The sequence below is a fragment of the Mustela nigripes genome, chromosome 2 (assembly GCF_022355385.1).
Source record: "Mustela nigripes isolate SB6536 chromosome 2, MUSNIG.SB6536, whole genome shotgun sequence".
NCBI classification, from domain to species: domain Eukaryota; kingdom Metazoa; phylum Chordata; class Mammalia; order Carnivora; family Mustelidae; genus Mustela; species Mustela nigripes.
Genome location: NC_081558.1, coordinates 26,801,520 through 26,817,158, shown reverse-complemented (window position 1 = coordinate 26,817,158; position 15,639 = coordinate 26,801,520). Strand labels below are relative to the sequence as shown.

Below are 15,639 nucleotides of genomic sequence, written 5' to 3'. Positions count from 1 at the left end.
AGGACAGATTCGGGGGCTTTGGCTCAGACCCAGCACCTGTCTCTGGTCCCCCAGGTCTTGCCAGATGGCACCTACGTCAAGCTGGGAACACAGCAGACCAACTACTTTTCCATGGTGGTGGTGCGGGTGGAGCTGCTCCTGGGAGAGATCATCCCTCTGCTGCAGAAGGCCTGTGTCATCGCCATCCGCTACTCGGTCATCCGCCGCCAATCCAGCATCCGGCCTAGGCAAGGAGCACCCACATGCTGACCATGACAGACAGGGCTAGCTCTCCATCCCACAGCGCCTGCCCCCTGATGCCACCCCCTGCCCGAGTGGGGTGCTGGGAATACATGTGACCCCCCACAACACACGCACAACCTCTGGCCAGACCTGGCCCGTCTGGCCCTGCCTGCGGGGTCTTCATCGGGTTCTCTCTGTCCCTGGCTGATCTACCGCCAGAGATCGTGGTCTGGGTTTCCGTGTGATCCTGTACTGTCAGATCTGACTCAGATCTGTCTGTCCGGGTTCAGCGCAGCTATGACTGGCTGACTGTGTCTGGGTTGTCAGCTGCTTGCCAGAAGGCGGGGGACTGTGGCTCCTGAGTTCTGTCGGGGTGGGAGTGAGTGTGTCTGGGAAAGGCTGGCTGTCACGTCAAGCGGTGTGTGGCTTGAAGTGGGTTCTGTCCAGCTGTGGCTGTCCGCACCCACGTGTGGCACATCCAAATCTGGACCCATTCTGTTGCCTGTGGCTGTGTCCAGTGGGTACCCCCTCTGCCCCATGGGACTGAATAGCGGACTGTACTCTCTGTCGTTATTTGAATATTTATTTCAGCAATCTTCAACCCAACATGGGGCTTGAACTCACAACCCTGAGATCAAGTCCCACAGGCTCTACCCACTGAGCCCTCCAGGCACGCCAGGACTCTCTCTTTTTCACCGTGTGTTATGTTCCCCCGCGCTCATGCAGGCCTGTGTAAACATACGCGGTTGCCAGCAAATGAAAACACAGGACTGCCCGTTAAATTTGAATTTTAGGTAAACAGTAAATAATTTTTTAGAGTAAATATACCCCCAATGGGGACATGCAGCCAAGATGTGGCAGCGAGGAGCTGAGCATATGGTACCAGAGTGGGAAGACAGGCACAGTCCAGCTGACTAAACTTGTGGTGCTGAGGGATGGACTTCAGCCTGGCAGTTTCTTGTCCCAACTCAGCTAAGTGACCCTGGGCGAGTCCTTTGCCCACTCTGGGCCTTGATTTTCTTACCTGGAATATGAAGAGTGGGAGACCCTCCAATCTAAGGACCCAGTATTGTTTCATGCCATGGGCTCGAGGATCCAGAAGACTAAAGCAAAATGGACTGAGGGTCAGAGGCCAGACAGACCTGGGGGACACACAGCTGGGCTGCTTGCCAGTTGTGGGAGCTGGGGCAAGGCGCACCACTTCTTTGTCTCTCAGTGTCCTCACCTACAACACAGGGCATGACAGGAGCAATCCTTTAGGGCACTGTGGAGAGTGAAATGCAAAAAAAAAAGCCAGAGCCCATAGCCCAGGGTCCTTTTCCTCTGGCAAACCCAGGTACTGGGACTGGCCTGGGTATCGAACTCCCCCTTCCTGAGAGAGTCTTCTCTGGAGGACAGGGGTGCTGGGGGAAAAGGTGCTGCTGCTGAAGTCCTGTCCAGAGCCCAGTTTTCTGGGTTCCACAAGTGTCCCAAGGATGGTTATCAAAGTATGTGTCTGAGGAACCTGGGTGGCTCAGTCGGTTGAACAACTGAACCTTGGTCACAGCTCAGGTCATGATTTCAGGATTGTAGGGTTGAGCCCCAAGTTGGGCCCTGTGCTCAGTGGGGAGTCTGTTTGAGATTCTCTTTCTCTCCCTCTGCCCCTCCCCCCCATGATACATAAATAAAATCTTTTTTTTTTTTTTTTTTAAGTGTCCAAATGAGGAGCTGCTAACCTAAGATTCTCCCCAACAGTCATGGGAGGCTTCTTACATTCACACTTTCTTTTAATCCACAAAGAGTTATCGGTCCCCTTCATGCTGGACACTGTCTCAGGCACTGCAGACAGATCAATGGACAAGGCAGACGTAGTCCCTGCCTTGGGATTCCATCAGGCCCAAGTTCCCATCCTCAGAGTTACTGATTAGACTTGATCTACCCCTCAGCACATACTATACTTGCACCTGGACAGTGAAAGGTCAAGTTTCACATCATGAAACTTGATGTGTACAAGACTGCAAGCCCTCACTTGAAGTCCTTGGGACCAAATGCATTGGAATTCAGAACTTTCCAGATTTCGGCAAGATAATATGGTGCATATGCTATAATTCTGTACACGTCCCCCATAAGGGGCAGAACCCATAATCAAACCTGTCAATATTTCTACAGAGAAATGTGTGGATACTCATGTTAGATGGCATTTTAAGATTATTATTAACCTCATGTCAGTTCAGGTCAAGTTTTGCAGTGAGTTATAAAAAACTATCAGTTTTTACACCTCTTATGGCTCTGGGGATATAGGAAGTTGAGGGAGCTGTAGTGATCTTCTAAACCTTCTGTTTTTCCTCTCCTCAGCAACCCAGAGGCAAAAATCCTGGACTACCAGACGCAGCAGCAGAAACTCCTCCCTCAGCTGGCCACAGCCTATGCATTCCATTTCCTGGCGAGCAACCTCTTGAAATTCTTGCACAGCTCCTACGATGCCATTCGGAACAAAGACTTCAGCAACCTGCCAGAGGTACCTGCTCTCTGCTGGGGGGGGTGGGGTAGGAGCTGGTAAGATGGCTGAAATTGTTCCTCCCACTGGGAAGCAGCCCCACTCTTGTTCCCATGAACTCCTTTTACTCCTTCCCCCAGCCTCCCAATATCCCAGGGCACCCAGGGCAAACTGTACCCCAACATATAAATCTACCTACATATGGCCTCCAGAAAGCTCCAGAAATGCTAGAGGGAATAATCACACATAAAACATAGAACCCAGGAACACAATCCCTGTTGTGAATTTGAAACCTAAAAAGCTCTGAAAAATTACCATCGTTGAGAACATATTTGGTGGCATGGTATGACCTGAATTGATCTGATATATCTCACTGGATATGTATACCTTTTGCAGCCAAAATACTAATGAGTATGATCACTAAGCCTGCCCCAGACTTTGCCGGGTATTATATATGATCTGCCTTCAGTGCTCTGCCTTAGCTTTCTAAAATCCAAAAAATACCAATTCCAAAACCCATCTGGCCCCAAAAGGTCTCGAATGAAGGATTATGGACTTAGATATACACTGAGGTTCTGTCCACCAGACCATGGGCTTCATAAGCATTGGTTCATTAATCCTTCCAGTTGTGCCACTGGCCCCATTTGTAGTTCCATTTTACAGATTGGGAAAGTAAAGCACAGAGAGATTACGGGTTATGACCTTCCTCCCAAGGACTTAGAAGCCTGAAAGATGGGTAAGGGCTTTCAAGAACCCAAAGCTCAAACAGGTCTGCTGCGTGGCTGCCCCTCCTACAACCCAGACCACTGGGGTTGATGGTGGACCTCCACGGTCCCAGGCCTGCTCTCCAAAAATTCCACTTGCCAGCAAAATCCATAACTCCTAGATGATGGAGAGCCCACTCCAGGAAGGCCCGTCTTCCCGAGATCCTGGAGACGCTGGCGAGGACAGGTTCCCTTTGTTTTTACTGCGCCTACAGCTACACTGCCTCATCGTAGGACCTTGGGCAAGTCACATAACATCTCTGAGCCTCAGCCTCCTCCGTGAAGTTTCGAGGGAAATCTTTCTTACTTCACAGGGTTGTCATGGGCATACAGCAGGTGCTCAGTGAGTGGGAGGCATGGTTGTTCCTGGAGGGCCCCCCTGACTCACCGCGATCCCCTGTTCTTGTAGCTTCACGCCCTGAGCGCAGGCATCAAGGCCATGACGTCAGACTTGTGCTTCCAGGGTTCCGAGCTGTGCCGCCGAGCCTGCGGCGGCCACGGCTACTCAAAGCTGAGCGGCCTGCCCTCTCTGGTCACCAGAGTGACAGCCTCCTGCACCTACGAGGGTGACAACACTGTACTCTACCTGCAGATGGCCAGGTAAGGCCCCTGCGTGGGCTGAAGCAGCACCTGAGGCCGCCGGCGGGGGCGGGCACCGGGCGGCGCCGAGCGAGCAGAGACCGACCGCGCACAGTCTCCAGTCCACCCCGAGCTTTCGGTAGGCGGGACAGGAGCACGGCTTTCCCTTGTTTCACAGCCTTCAGGGGCTCCCCACAGCTCACGGGGAAACGCCAGGCTGCACCTGCTCCCTGCGGCTTGCCCCGCCCCTGACCCCGCCTCCCTTCCCACGTGCTCTTCCTCCCCCTCGTGCTCCCCCTGCCCCACGTGCTCCCGCTTCCCCTCGTGCTCTCCCTTCCCCAGCTGGACCCGGTTCCTGTTTCCCATCACAGGCTCCCGGAGCTTCCCTCCCCCGAGAGCTCTACCCCAGCCTGCTGGACCCCACCGCTCCTCTCAGCCCTCGGGTCCCGGCTTAGCTGCCCGCCCCGACTGAACACGCCAGGCCTGCACTGAGCGAGGGGCTGTTCTCTGTGAGCCCGAGTTTTGAGGGGCTTGCTCACCGCGGGTCCCCGGGTTTAGCACCGGGCTTGCCCGCAGAGCCTCCCACGTGAGAGGCAGGAAGGGAGGCAGCATTTGCCTCCGCGCAAAGTGGAGGATTCTGTTCATTCTCTTCTGGGGGTTGGGGGTTGGGGGGGCTCGGACTGACAAGGCCTTTCCCGTCCCTAGAGTATTATGGGAGGTTTTCTCAAATGATAAGGGGGCTACAATATCCTGTATTAGACATGCAGTGCCCCATCATTATAGGAGCATTACAAATATTTCCAGTTTTCACAAACCTTCTGTCAAGTGACTGTTATTATCCCCATCTAGAGATGGAGAAACTGAGGCCAAGGGAGATGAGGTAACTTGGACCAGCCAGAGGTATCTGTAGAGCTGCCCTGGAAATCCAGGGTTGGCTGAGCCCAGAGCCTTTAACCACTGGGTCGTCAGAGGAAAGAAGCCGAGTGTCACCTGTAACTCTCCACTCGTGTTAGCATTCTTAACCCCTGTTCTTTCTCAAGCAAGAAAATTTGATTTCTGCCGTCACTGTACAGTTGAGCACGAATCCCCAAATCCCAAGATCCTAACCAGGAGAAAGGATTCTGTTTGCTCAGATACCAAAAGGGTTTACATTCTGGATCTGAGTGTCTGCGCAGCTCTGCAGTTCCAGCCTCCTTTCCCTAGGGAAGAGACTACAGCCTCAGGGTGCTTTTTTCTGAGGGCCTCACAGCAGGTGGGCTCAGGGGGCTCTGGAGTGAGCATGACCATGGGAGGGGCAGGAGCCTGCATGGCCCCAGTTCTCCTGTAGGGAGTATAAGACTGCGTGTTTTCCCCACTGCTTACCTGTTTCCCCCGCCCCCACCCCCAGGTTTCTAGTGAAAAACTACCTGCAAACTCAGGCGATCCCAGGCTCCACACAGAAGTCTCTCCCTCCGTCTGTTGCATACCTGACTGCACCCTACCTGGCCAGGTGCCCAGCCCAGAAAGCAGCTGACTTCCTCCACCCAAAACTCTACACCACCGCCTGGGCACACGTGGCAGCCAGGTGAGTAAGAAATTGGCCATTCGACCTGCGGGCAGGCTCCTTCCCACACTAGGGCCTTTGGAGCAGGGCTGGGTGAGCATTCGTGGATACTCCTCTGAGAAGAACCCCCCTCGCCAACCTCGGTCCTCTCGGTTCCTGCCACCATGGGCAGAGAAGGGGAAGCCACATCCATGAGCCACCATCACTTCCCCATCCTGGCCGAGCTGGTAGAAGGACATCACCCCTCTGGCTAGTGCAAGGAAATTCTTTTTTTTTTTTAAGAATTTTTTTGGGGGGAGCACCTGTGTGGCTCAGTTGGTTGAGCGACTGCCTTCAGCTCAGGTCACGGTCCCGGAGTCCCAGGATCGAGTCCCACATCAGGCTCCCAGCTCCATGGGGAGTCTGCTTCTCCCTCTGACCTCGCCTCTCATGCTCTCTCTCACTGTCTCTCTCTCTCTCAAATAAATAAATAAAATCTTTCAAAAAAAAAAAGATTTTATTTATGTAAGAGTGAGAGAGCAAGAGCATGAGCAGGGCAGGGGCAGAGAGAGAAGCCAACTCCCCAGTGAGCAGTGGCGTGTTCCTGAGACCATGACCTGAGCTGAAGTCAGCAGCTCAACCAACTGAGCCACCCAGGCGCCCTGAACTTTTTCTATCTTTAGGCTCTTACTGTGATTTGCAGTGCAATGAATGTGCCCATTTGTAAATACCACAAATGTATCAGTATGTAAATAATGATAAATAATAAATACCAATACTGTATTTAAAATATCCCACAAACTGGGGCACCTGGGTGGCTCAGTGGGTTAAAGCCTCTGCCTTCGGCTCAGGTCATGTCTCAGGGTCCTGGGATGGAGCCCCGAGTTGGGCTCTCTGCTTGGTGGGAGCCTGCTCCGTCCCCCAATGCCACCACTGCCTGCCTCTCTGCCTACTTGTGATCTCTGTCTCTGTCAAATAAATAAATAAAATCTTTAAAAAAATAGAAATTTAAAAATAAAACACCAAAACAAGCTGGAAGAAATATTATCAGCATATGAAAAGAGGTCTTATACCCTTACCTGTGGTCGAAAGAATGGCTAATAATTATTTCAAGATCACAAGCAACTTTGGACATTCATTTATTTATTCCACAAATACTAAGTGCCTACAGGGCACCAGGCACTATTCCAGGCATTTTGGATTTATCAGGAAACCAGTCGCAAAAAGCCCAGGCCTTACAGAACTAATGTTTTAGTTGGGGGAGGTGGTGAGTGCCCAGTAAAGCTTTTCGGGGTAGTTAAAATGCCATTATATTGAATTTTGCTTGGAATTCGATGTGACATCTGTTTATCTACTCCCTGACAAGTAAGAAAAGATAAATATTGCTTAATAAACAGTGTGTTTTGCGTAGAAATTCCAAGGGTCATGAGTGGATGGGCAGGAATAGAAAATAAAAGAATAAAGGTTATGTACGTGGCAAATGACCGACTTAGTGGTTTGGGGGACAAGAGTTTGTTTAGTTTTCTTTTCTTTTCTAGCCTTTTAAGGTCCCTTAGGTAGAACCTGGAACAGACCAGGTGACTGACAGGTATCAGTAGCCTTTACAGGAAAACCATTGTCCTTGCTCAGCCACAGAAGGCAGTCAAGGGATGGTGTGGAAACACTGACATAAGGTGGCGTCTGCATTAGAAAGGAGGGTCAGTGCCCGCCCCGGAGCCCTGAGGCTTTCCAGCTCCAAGGTCAGGACAGCTCTACCCTTTACTGTGTGACCCCAGACCGGTGAAGTGAGCCAGTCTGGGACTCAGCTTTCCCCGTTGTAAATTGAGAATGCCTAGCCTTACAAGGGTTAGAGAGAGAATGTATAGTCACCATTTAGCTTTGCAACACAAACCAATAGTCAATCAATGGGAATGACTGCATTTCTACTTCTGAGGGATTCCCAGGTAGCCTGAGACCAGACTCCACCAGTGTCCTTCCCACTGAGTCAGGAAATGGAACCTTTTTTTTTTTTTTCCTCTGGCCTTCAGGCTCATAAAGGACTCAGCGCATCACCTAGAGACTCTGATACGATCTGGGGCTGACTGGGCTGAGGCATGGAACCAGACCACGGTCATACACCTCCAGACGGCTAAGGTGAGCTGCCCCTCAGCTGAAGCGCCAGCTGAAAGGGACCTGTTTGATTCCCGAGCAGACCGTCACGCTGAGCAAATCTGAGCTCTGCCATTATTCCCCAGCCCGGCTCCGTGGCTGCCCTCGTTTCACTTCCAAGGCTTTCGTCCAGGGTATTTTAATTAAAGGACTTAACTCCAAAGCAGTCTTGCTGACAGCTCTTAGGGAAAAATGTAATGAGGCAGTGTTATTGGATTTGCTTCAGGTTGTTCAAATATTTCCTCCCAGATAGAAAAGCAGGTCAAGTCTCCCTTTAGCCCCACAGGCAAGCCTTAGATGTCTGATTCAATTTCTACTATGTTTTGTGTTTGTGCATAATTCACATTCAGTCAGCAAATATTTGAGCACCCGCTCAACACCAGGCATGGGTTGGGGGCTGGGGCCTCCGTGGTGCCCTTACACCCAGTACCATCAAGGCAGCACTGTGATGGGGAGACACAGGCTGCCGTGGGATCCCAGAGAGGTGCAGCTCTTACCCGGCGTGAGAATCCGAAAGGCTTCCCAGAAGGGACGTAGAGGCCAGGACTTCAAGGAGGAGCTGAAATTAGCCAGGCAAAGGGTAGATGCTGTGGTTTGGGAAACAAAGGTTTCCTGGCAAAGGGAACAGCAGATGGAAAAGGAAGAGGCAAGAAAAGGCCCGGTGCTTGAAGAAATGCAAATCCTCCCAAGGAGGAGCTCAAGGAGGAAGACTGAACCCAGGAGAGGAAGGCAGTTAGGGGATGGAGAAAGATAGGCAAGGCCTGGGACCTTCTGCCTCACTATGAGGAGTTTGGTTTTGTTCCACGGGAAGCCTTGGCCGACTTTGTATCACGGGAGTGAGGTGATCAGAGTTTCACTGTAGAAGAATCATGCAGGCTGCCTGGGGAGCAATGGACTGGAGGCTGGAAGCCAGTTAGGATCAAGCAGCGGCAGTCCCGACCAAGACCTTGGCAGAGGGCATGGAGAAGAGTGGGTGGATGCAGACATATTTAGGGGGTAGGAGATAGTGACAGGCTTCTTAGAGTAGTGGGCTGGGAAAGAGGTTGAGTCCTGAGCTCTAGCTTAGGCAGCTGAGATTCTGTCCCTACCTACCGCTGGAAAACCAAGATGAATGCTCGGATCCTCAAGCATCAGGCCCAGGAACTGGCAGAAAAGAACTAGGAGTGCTTTGTAGAGCCCTCGCCACGCGGGCTGGGCATGAGCGCCCCCTGGTGACTCGCCCCCTCTACCACAGCAGCTGGTGCTGGTCTTACAGGGGCCACCATCCTCCAGGCTGTGTCCACTGCAGAAGCACTCCCTGCTGTGCTAAATGTCCTATCAACACAGGCGAGGGTGAGCCAAGGCTGTGTTCTCATCAGACAAGCACAAAAGGAACCCCAGCTGCCCATGATGCATCCGTTTTCCAAATCTGTGCTCTGTCTTCCAGTGGAGTGGACACTGCATGCCAGGGTTACCTCATTACTAAATACCACCCTGGGGGGGGGGGGAGAGCAGCATAATCTCCATTTCAAGGATGAGGAAGCAGAACTCAAAAGAATTAAGTCTCAGAAGTAGAAAATAGTTAAGATGCTTTGCTTTCCTCTCCCTCACAGAGGCAAGCTGTGTCCTCAGGGAGCCACTGTGTGTAAGGGAGGGAGGTGATCCCCGAGTTCTAGGGTTACCGAGGGTAGAGAGTTCCACCAGCCTAGAGGAGAAGAGCAAGTCCCTTCTCCTCCGGCCATTGTAAGCTGAAGAAGAGTGGCTTCCTGGGGAGATGGTGCCCAAGCTGACTCTCCGAAGTCAGAAGGGGCAGGGAAATCTGCAATTTCTGAGCTTCATGCTTTGGAAGAACCATCTACTCTACAGAACTCTTAAGCACCCACCAAGTCCCATCTAGAAACCATAAATATGCAGGTAGAGAGTGAGCAACAAAAGGGGAGTGGGGACAGCAGCAGAGTGGTAGCCCAGGTTCTGTTCCCAGCTCTGTGCATGACCGGCCTCTCTATGTGACCTCCAGTGTCCTTCCTTCTCTGGGCTGTAACTTCCCAGTCTGTAAAACAAAGGGGCATGAAAAAGACCTTTAGGTTCTGACGAGTTCTGGTCCTATTATCTGAGACCCTGCTCAGGAGAGAGGTCTGTCCCTAGGACCACGGGAGCAAATGCTGGCCCTCATTCTAATCCAGCCTCCGTCTCTCATGGCTTTGGCAATGCAGGGGAATGGTAAAGAGTACAGATGCTTAACCAGGAGATGGACTATTTTGGTGTGGATCTTGTTACTACCACTTGCTAGCCAGGTGACCTTGGGCAAGGAACTTAATCCCTCAATGCCTCAGTCTCCTCATCTACAAAATGGAGCCAATCATAGTACCTACCTTTTTAAGATTATTATGGAGATTAAATGAGTTAATACATGTAAAACATAAAATGCACCTAGCATATAAATGCTACATATCCCACTCCACACACCAAATTAGTCAGGAGGCAAGGTTTAAACCAACACACACAAAAAGTAAATAGAGTTCATTGCATTTGGAGCATGGTGCCAAAGTTTGGCTCACCCTGTCACCGGAACAGAAGCCACGGAGGCCAAGACCCTCCAGCAGCTTTTTCCCACTCCACTCCACAGCCCAGGGCCCTGAGAGTTTAAGGATGTGGTCCTCAGATGAGAAAAGGGAAGCCGGGTCTTTCTGACTCAGCAGAGGCAGCAACGCACATCTGCTCCCCTTCTGCACCCAACTGTTGTGAACCCAGTGTGGCTGGGAGCACACCAGGTCCTGGCGGCAGAGTGTGTCGTTAACCCCCGGTGTGAGGCCTCCGTGGGGAAGGCAGATCCTTTCCAAGTGAGAAACCTGATGGGCTCACTTTCCTGTTGAAGACTGTGGCTCTCTGACCCCCACAGAAAGAAATCCCAACTGATGTGATCTGATGTGTGTCTTGGGAGTGAATGGTCAAGAAAGAATTCTTGAGCCATTTTCAGTGCAAAAAAGGTGGTTTTATTAAAGCCCGGGAGCAGGACCAGTGAGCAGAAAGAGCTACCCTGGGAGTATTGATGAGGGAGCAGGAGGCTGGCTGAGGACAAAGCAAAAGCTGGCGCCTTGCACCCCCCCCCTTCATCCGCTCCCCTCCATAGGTGTAGCATTCCTCAGGCACCCCAGACTGCCATAAAATGATAAATAGTTAACTTGCTGAGATCACAATCCTGCAAGACAGGAGTCTCCCTTGGTTTGCAAATGTCCTTGAGATTACAACAAAGAAGTTACCTTATCAATAGCCCAATTTCCAAAGACACAGAACTCAGTTCCTCAAGCCTAATGTCACCCTCCCCTCCATAAAAAACCGAAGGAGGTGGAAGTAGAAGGAAAAGTAAATAAAGTTAAATTTCTTCTAAACCTAAATCTCATTAACAAGGATGCTTGATAGCAGGAATGTAACATTCCACCAGACTTCCAATTGTCTTTACTTGGTAGCAACTAAGCCTTCAATATCCTGATAGTATTCTTTGCCCCAATAGCCCTTCTGGACACCCCTTTGTCCTCACCTACCCAACTCCTGTGTATATAACCAACCACCCCTCACAACCCGGGGCAGCAGCTCTTCCTGCCCACGGGTCCTGTCCCCGTGCTTTAATAAACCACCCATTTTGCACCAATGACGTCTTTTTTTTTTTTTTTTTTTTTTAAAAATTTTTTTTTTTTTTTTTTGACAGAGAAAACACAAGTGGATGGAGAGGCAGGCAGAGAGAGAGAGAGGGAAGCAGGCTCCCTGCCGAGCAGAGAGCCCGATGCGGGACTCGATCCCAGGACTCTGAGATCATGACCTGAGCCGAAGGCAGCGGCTTAACCCACTGAGCCACCCAGGCGCCCCTGCACCAATGACGTCTTAAGAATTCTTTCTTTAGTCGTCGGCTCCGAACCTCCTCACCCCACCGAACCTGACTTAGGTTCTGGGACTTCATCAGTATGAGGAGCGATTCATTGCATACATTTAAACTGGGAGGGGTAGAGACAAAAGGAGTTTTCAAAAAGGATTTTCATACATTCGAGAAGACACTGGATCCTGGAGGCCCCGTTATTGTCAAGCTAAGGTGTTTTTTCCCCTCTAGCAAGGCATTAACATGAAGACAGTTCAGTTGTGCAGTTCAGTTCCTGGAGGAATGTCATACTCTGTCTGTCTCAAGTATTTGTCAGCGGGCTGCAAGTTAGAGGAAAATTTCATCTTATCTACATTTCTTTCTTATCTACATTTCTTTTGCTTTTGTTCCCCACTTCCGCAGCCGTGTGGCTCACGGCCCTTCACTGACCTGGGGGGGGGGCGGCGCTATGTGGGGGGGTAGCCTCACCACTGCAGGTCGGTCATTGCCTCACTCTGCCCCAGGGGGCAGCCCCAGCAGACTGGGGCAGCCTCCTGCAAGCACAGTCCAGTGTGCACGCAATAACTCCGGCCCTGTCCCTGCCCCTTGTCAGACTTCTTTGAACCCTCCAGACAGTCTAAGCCTTGCTACTTAAGGCATTACTGGGAAGCTACCTGGAAATCTGCATTTTCACGAGATGCTCAGCTGATCTGTATGCACATAAACATTTGAGAAGAGTTTTGTTTGTTTGCCTTTTCCCTCTCCCCACCCCCCCACGGAATTCTATGCATTTGTCTTGGGGAGAAGGGGAATATTCAAAAATATTCAACAACCAGCAGGGGGGCACAGACTAATCAGAAAGCACTACAGGCGTCACAGGAGCAGGGGCCTGAAAGCTTCCTGCTTGGTCAGGCATCCATCCTTTATTTGCAGAGCTGTGGGGAGGAGGTAGTCCCAGGGAAGGATCCTGGCTTGACAGAGAGGGGAGTCTCACTAGGTTGAGGGCTGCGGTCACTTACCAAGTGGAACTACTGACAAAGCCAGACTGTTGGGTATGGGTCAACTAACAGCCCTGCTTACCTTGCAGAATTTACTTTCTAGCTGGGATACATTTTATGTCCATCATGTACCTCTACTTTCTCACCCCGAGACACACAAAAGCTCGCGCACACACACACACACACACACACACACCCTGCTGCCTTGAACACGGCAAACAACAAACAGCTGTTTTCTTCAGAAATGTGGTGCTGTCCTCCACTGTCTCCAGGCCAGCCTCCAATACCCCTGTACTCTTTCTATTTTCAAACCTCCTTGAAATTTCCCCAAACAAAATGGGGAAGCTACCAAGTCCCAGAGCCCACAAGCCCCCAACCAGAGCACATGTGCGAACACATATTCACACGCGCGCACACACCCCATGGGGACCCGCGGTGAGCTTGGGGGGGGGGGAGGGACACATGGCCACAGCGACCTCACCCCAGCAGTCTTGCCCAGCTTCCAAGATGACTTCTGGAGTCAGAAATAGGAAGCTGATGGATCTTCGTGTCTTTTAGGCACACTGCTACTATATCAGTGTGAAGAGCTTTACAGAAACTCTGGAGAAACTGGAAAACAAGCCAGCGGTTTGGCAGGTGCTCAAACGCCTCTGTGACCTCTATGCTCTGCACGGCATCCTGACTAACGCTGCTGACTTTCTCCATGATGGCTTCCTGTCTGGGGCCCAAGTAGATGCGGTGAGAACCGGCTACCTGGAGCTGCTCGGCCTTGTCCGGTGAGTGGCTGGCCCCCAGACCCTCAGACCGTGCTAATCTTCCGAGAAGAGCCCCACACTCTTGGTTTCCTTCCCACTCGGAAACCTGGCGCTCCAGGACTTTGCTAAACAGGGTCCGGTAGAAGCAGCAACCACCCTGGAGAGGCTGACCCGGTAGCACAGTTACCTCAAGGTAAAGCGTGATAGATTAATGAAAGGAAAAAAATGAAAAAACAATTAGAAATAAAAATGCTTAAAAACAAATAATCGCCACCAAATACTCTTCAACACTGTAAAGGAAATAAGGAGAGTATCTAAATGAAGCATCCCACCGTATTCATAGTATGCATAGTATGCATTATTATATGCATTGTATGCATGTAATAATGAGTCTTCATCATAGCTCATATTTAAGGAACACATATATGTGCCAGGCATTATGCCAAAAGCTTTCACATGCATCATCTCTTTTAATCCTTACAGCCTTCTGAAATGAATACTATTAATCTCCCCATTTTACTGGGGAGGAAATTCAGGCTGAGGGGAGGAAGTACCTTGCCCCAGGTCTCAGAATCAGCCAGGGGAGATCAGGGGGCACTCTGGGGCCTGACCTGAGAATATGCTCTTCAACTGTGTTAAAGTTAAGGTGGGGCGATTATTTGTTTCAAATAGATCCTTGTCTTTTTGAATGGGCTCAGGCAAACCCTTACTAAGTGGGCTAAACTTACTTTAATCCTCGCTCAGCTTCATGATTTTTTTTTTTAAACCTGGTCATTTATACAAAGATTCATAAAGCAATAATACAAACAGTTCTTAAATGCGCGCAGTTCAGGGTCATGACATACTAATGCGGCCCTTCCATTCTGTTACATTGTATATAATCTAGATGATCACTTTAAAAACATTGAAACCAAAGCCCCAAACTGAACAGGGCACTGGAAGAAACAAACAAAACAGGGTAGGCACTGCTGTCTCTAGGATAAAAATGGGCTACTTGAGAGTGCAACTTTTCTGAGAAAATAGGATGACTGTTTCATGTGGGGTGGTATCACGTGTGTGTGTGTGTGTGTGTGAGAGAGAGAGAGAGAGAGAGACTTTTCCCCTAGAACCTCCAATAGTTCACACTATCTATAAGACTAAGATGATAAAAAAAGCCCAATAAGCTACTTGTGACAAAGTTTTTTTAAAAAAAATCTAGATCAAATTATTTTTATTTCTAACAACATGCAACATGCTACAGACCATTTATGAGTCCATATAAGCACCTAATAGATATTCAGTGGTCAGCAAATGTTCAATTAAACCATCAAAAACTATCAAAAATACATTTTTTACAAGTATGGCCCAGGTATTAAACTTTTCCTAATAGAGAGAATCCAGTGGTGAGAATCATTAATAGCAGAACTGAGTATTACACAGGTCAAGCTCAAGTGTACCTAATTCTGAAATGCTTGGCATTTTATTATTTTTCAAAGATTTATTTATTTAGGGGCACCTAGATGGCTCAGTGGGTTAAAGCCTCTGCCTTCGGCTCAGGTCATGAACCCAGGGTCCTGGGATCGAACCCCACATCGGGCTCTCTGCTCAGCAGGGAGCCTGCTTCCTTCTCTTTCTCTCTGTCTGCCTCTCTGTCTACTGGTGATCTCTGTCAAATAAATAAATAAAATCTTAAAAAAAAAAAAGATTTACTTATTTATCTGAGAGAGAGAGAGAGAGTATCTGAGCAGGGCATGGGTACGGAGGGAGAAGGAAAGAGAGAAAATCTTCAAGCAGACTCCTGCTGCGCACAGAGCCCAAGGCACAGGGCTCTGAGATCATGATCTGAGCCACAATTAAGAGTCAGGGGCTTAACCCTCTAAGTCATTGGGCACCCATGAAATGCTCTGCATTTTAAAGCATATGAAGTCAATAAGATTCTAGCCTGATTGACATAGATGAAACACAAAAGATCACCCTAACACCTCAGAAGCATGATTTTTTAAATCGGCTACAGCAGGGGCGCCAGGGTGGCTCAGTGGGTTAAGGCCTCTGCTTTCGGCTCGGGTCATGATCCCAGGGTCCTGGGATCGAGCCCTCTCTGCTCAGCAGGGAGCCTGCTTCCTCCTCTCTCTGTCTGCCTCTCTGCCTACTTGTGATCTCTGTCTGTCAAATAAATAAATAAATCTTAAAAAAACAAAAAAACAAAAAAAACCTGCTACAGCATTTCTAGGTGCTTGCCTTGGTGCCGGAGATTTGCAACTTAAAACCAATAGCACTGACACAAACAGGCAACTTATGAATGCATTTAACCCACAAACTGATTTACTCACATTATGGTTTTTTGGTTTTTTTTTTTTTTTTTTTTTT

The 15,639-nt window shown here is 49.7% G+C and overlaps 1 protein-coding gene and 1 long non-coding RNA gene across 3 annotated transcripts in view; one reads left to right on the top strand and one right to left on the bottom strand.

Moving 5' to 3' along the window:
• The window catches only part of ACOX2 (acyl-CoA oxidase 2), a 34,683-nt gene that overhangs the window by 7,146 nt on the left and 11,898 nt on the right, over nucleotides 1-15,639 (top strand). For both annotated transcript variants that reach the window (XM_059390040.1, XM_059390039.1), the window contains exons 8-13: nucleotides 55-227; nucleotides 2,557-2,719; nucleotides 3,872-4,062; nucleotides 5,429-5,605; nucleotides 7,591-7,696; nucleotides 13,097-13,314. In XM_059390040.1, coding sequence (XP_059246023.1) covers nucleotides 55-227; nucleotides 2,557-2,719; nucleotides 3,872-4,062; nucleotides 5,429-5,605; nucleotides 7,591-7,696; nucleotides 13,097-13,314 — 1,028 coding nt within the window. The remainder of the gene's footprint in view (nucleotides 1-54; nucleotides 228-2,556; nucleotides 2,720-3,871; nucleotides 4,063-5,428; nucleotides 5,606-7,590; nucleotides 7,697-13,096; nucleotides 13,315-15,639) is intronic.
• Nucleotides 135-3,932, bottom strand: LOC132011457 (uncharacterized). Its single transcript, XR_009402379.1, has 3 exons — nucleotides 3,851-3,932; nucleotides 1,247-1,447; nucleotides 135-223 (listed from the first exon to the last, which is right to left on the bottom strand). It is a non-coding gene; the product is annotated as an uncharacterized LOC132011457 (long non-coding RNA).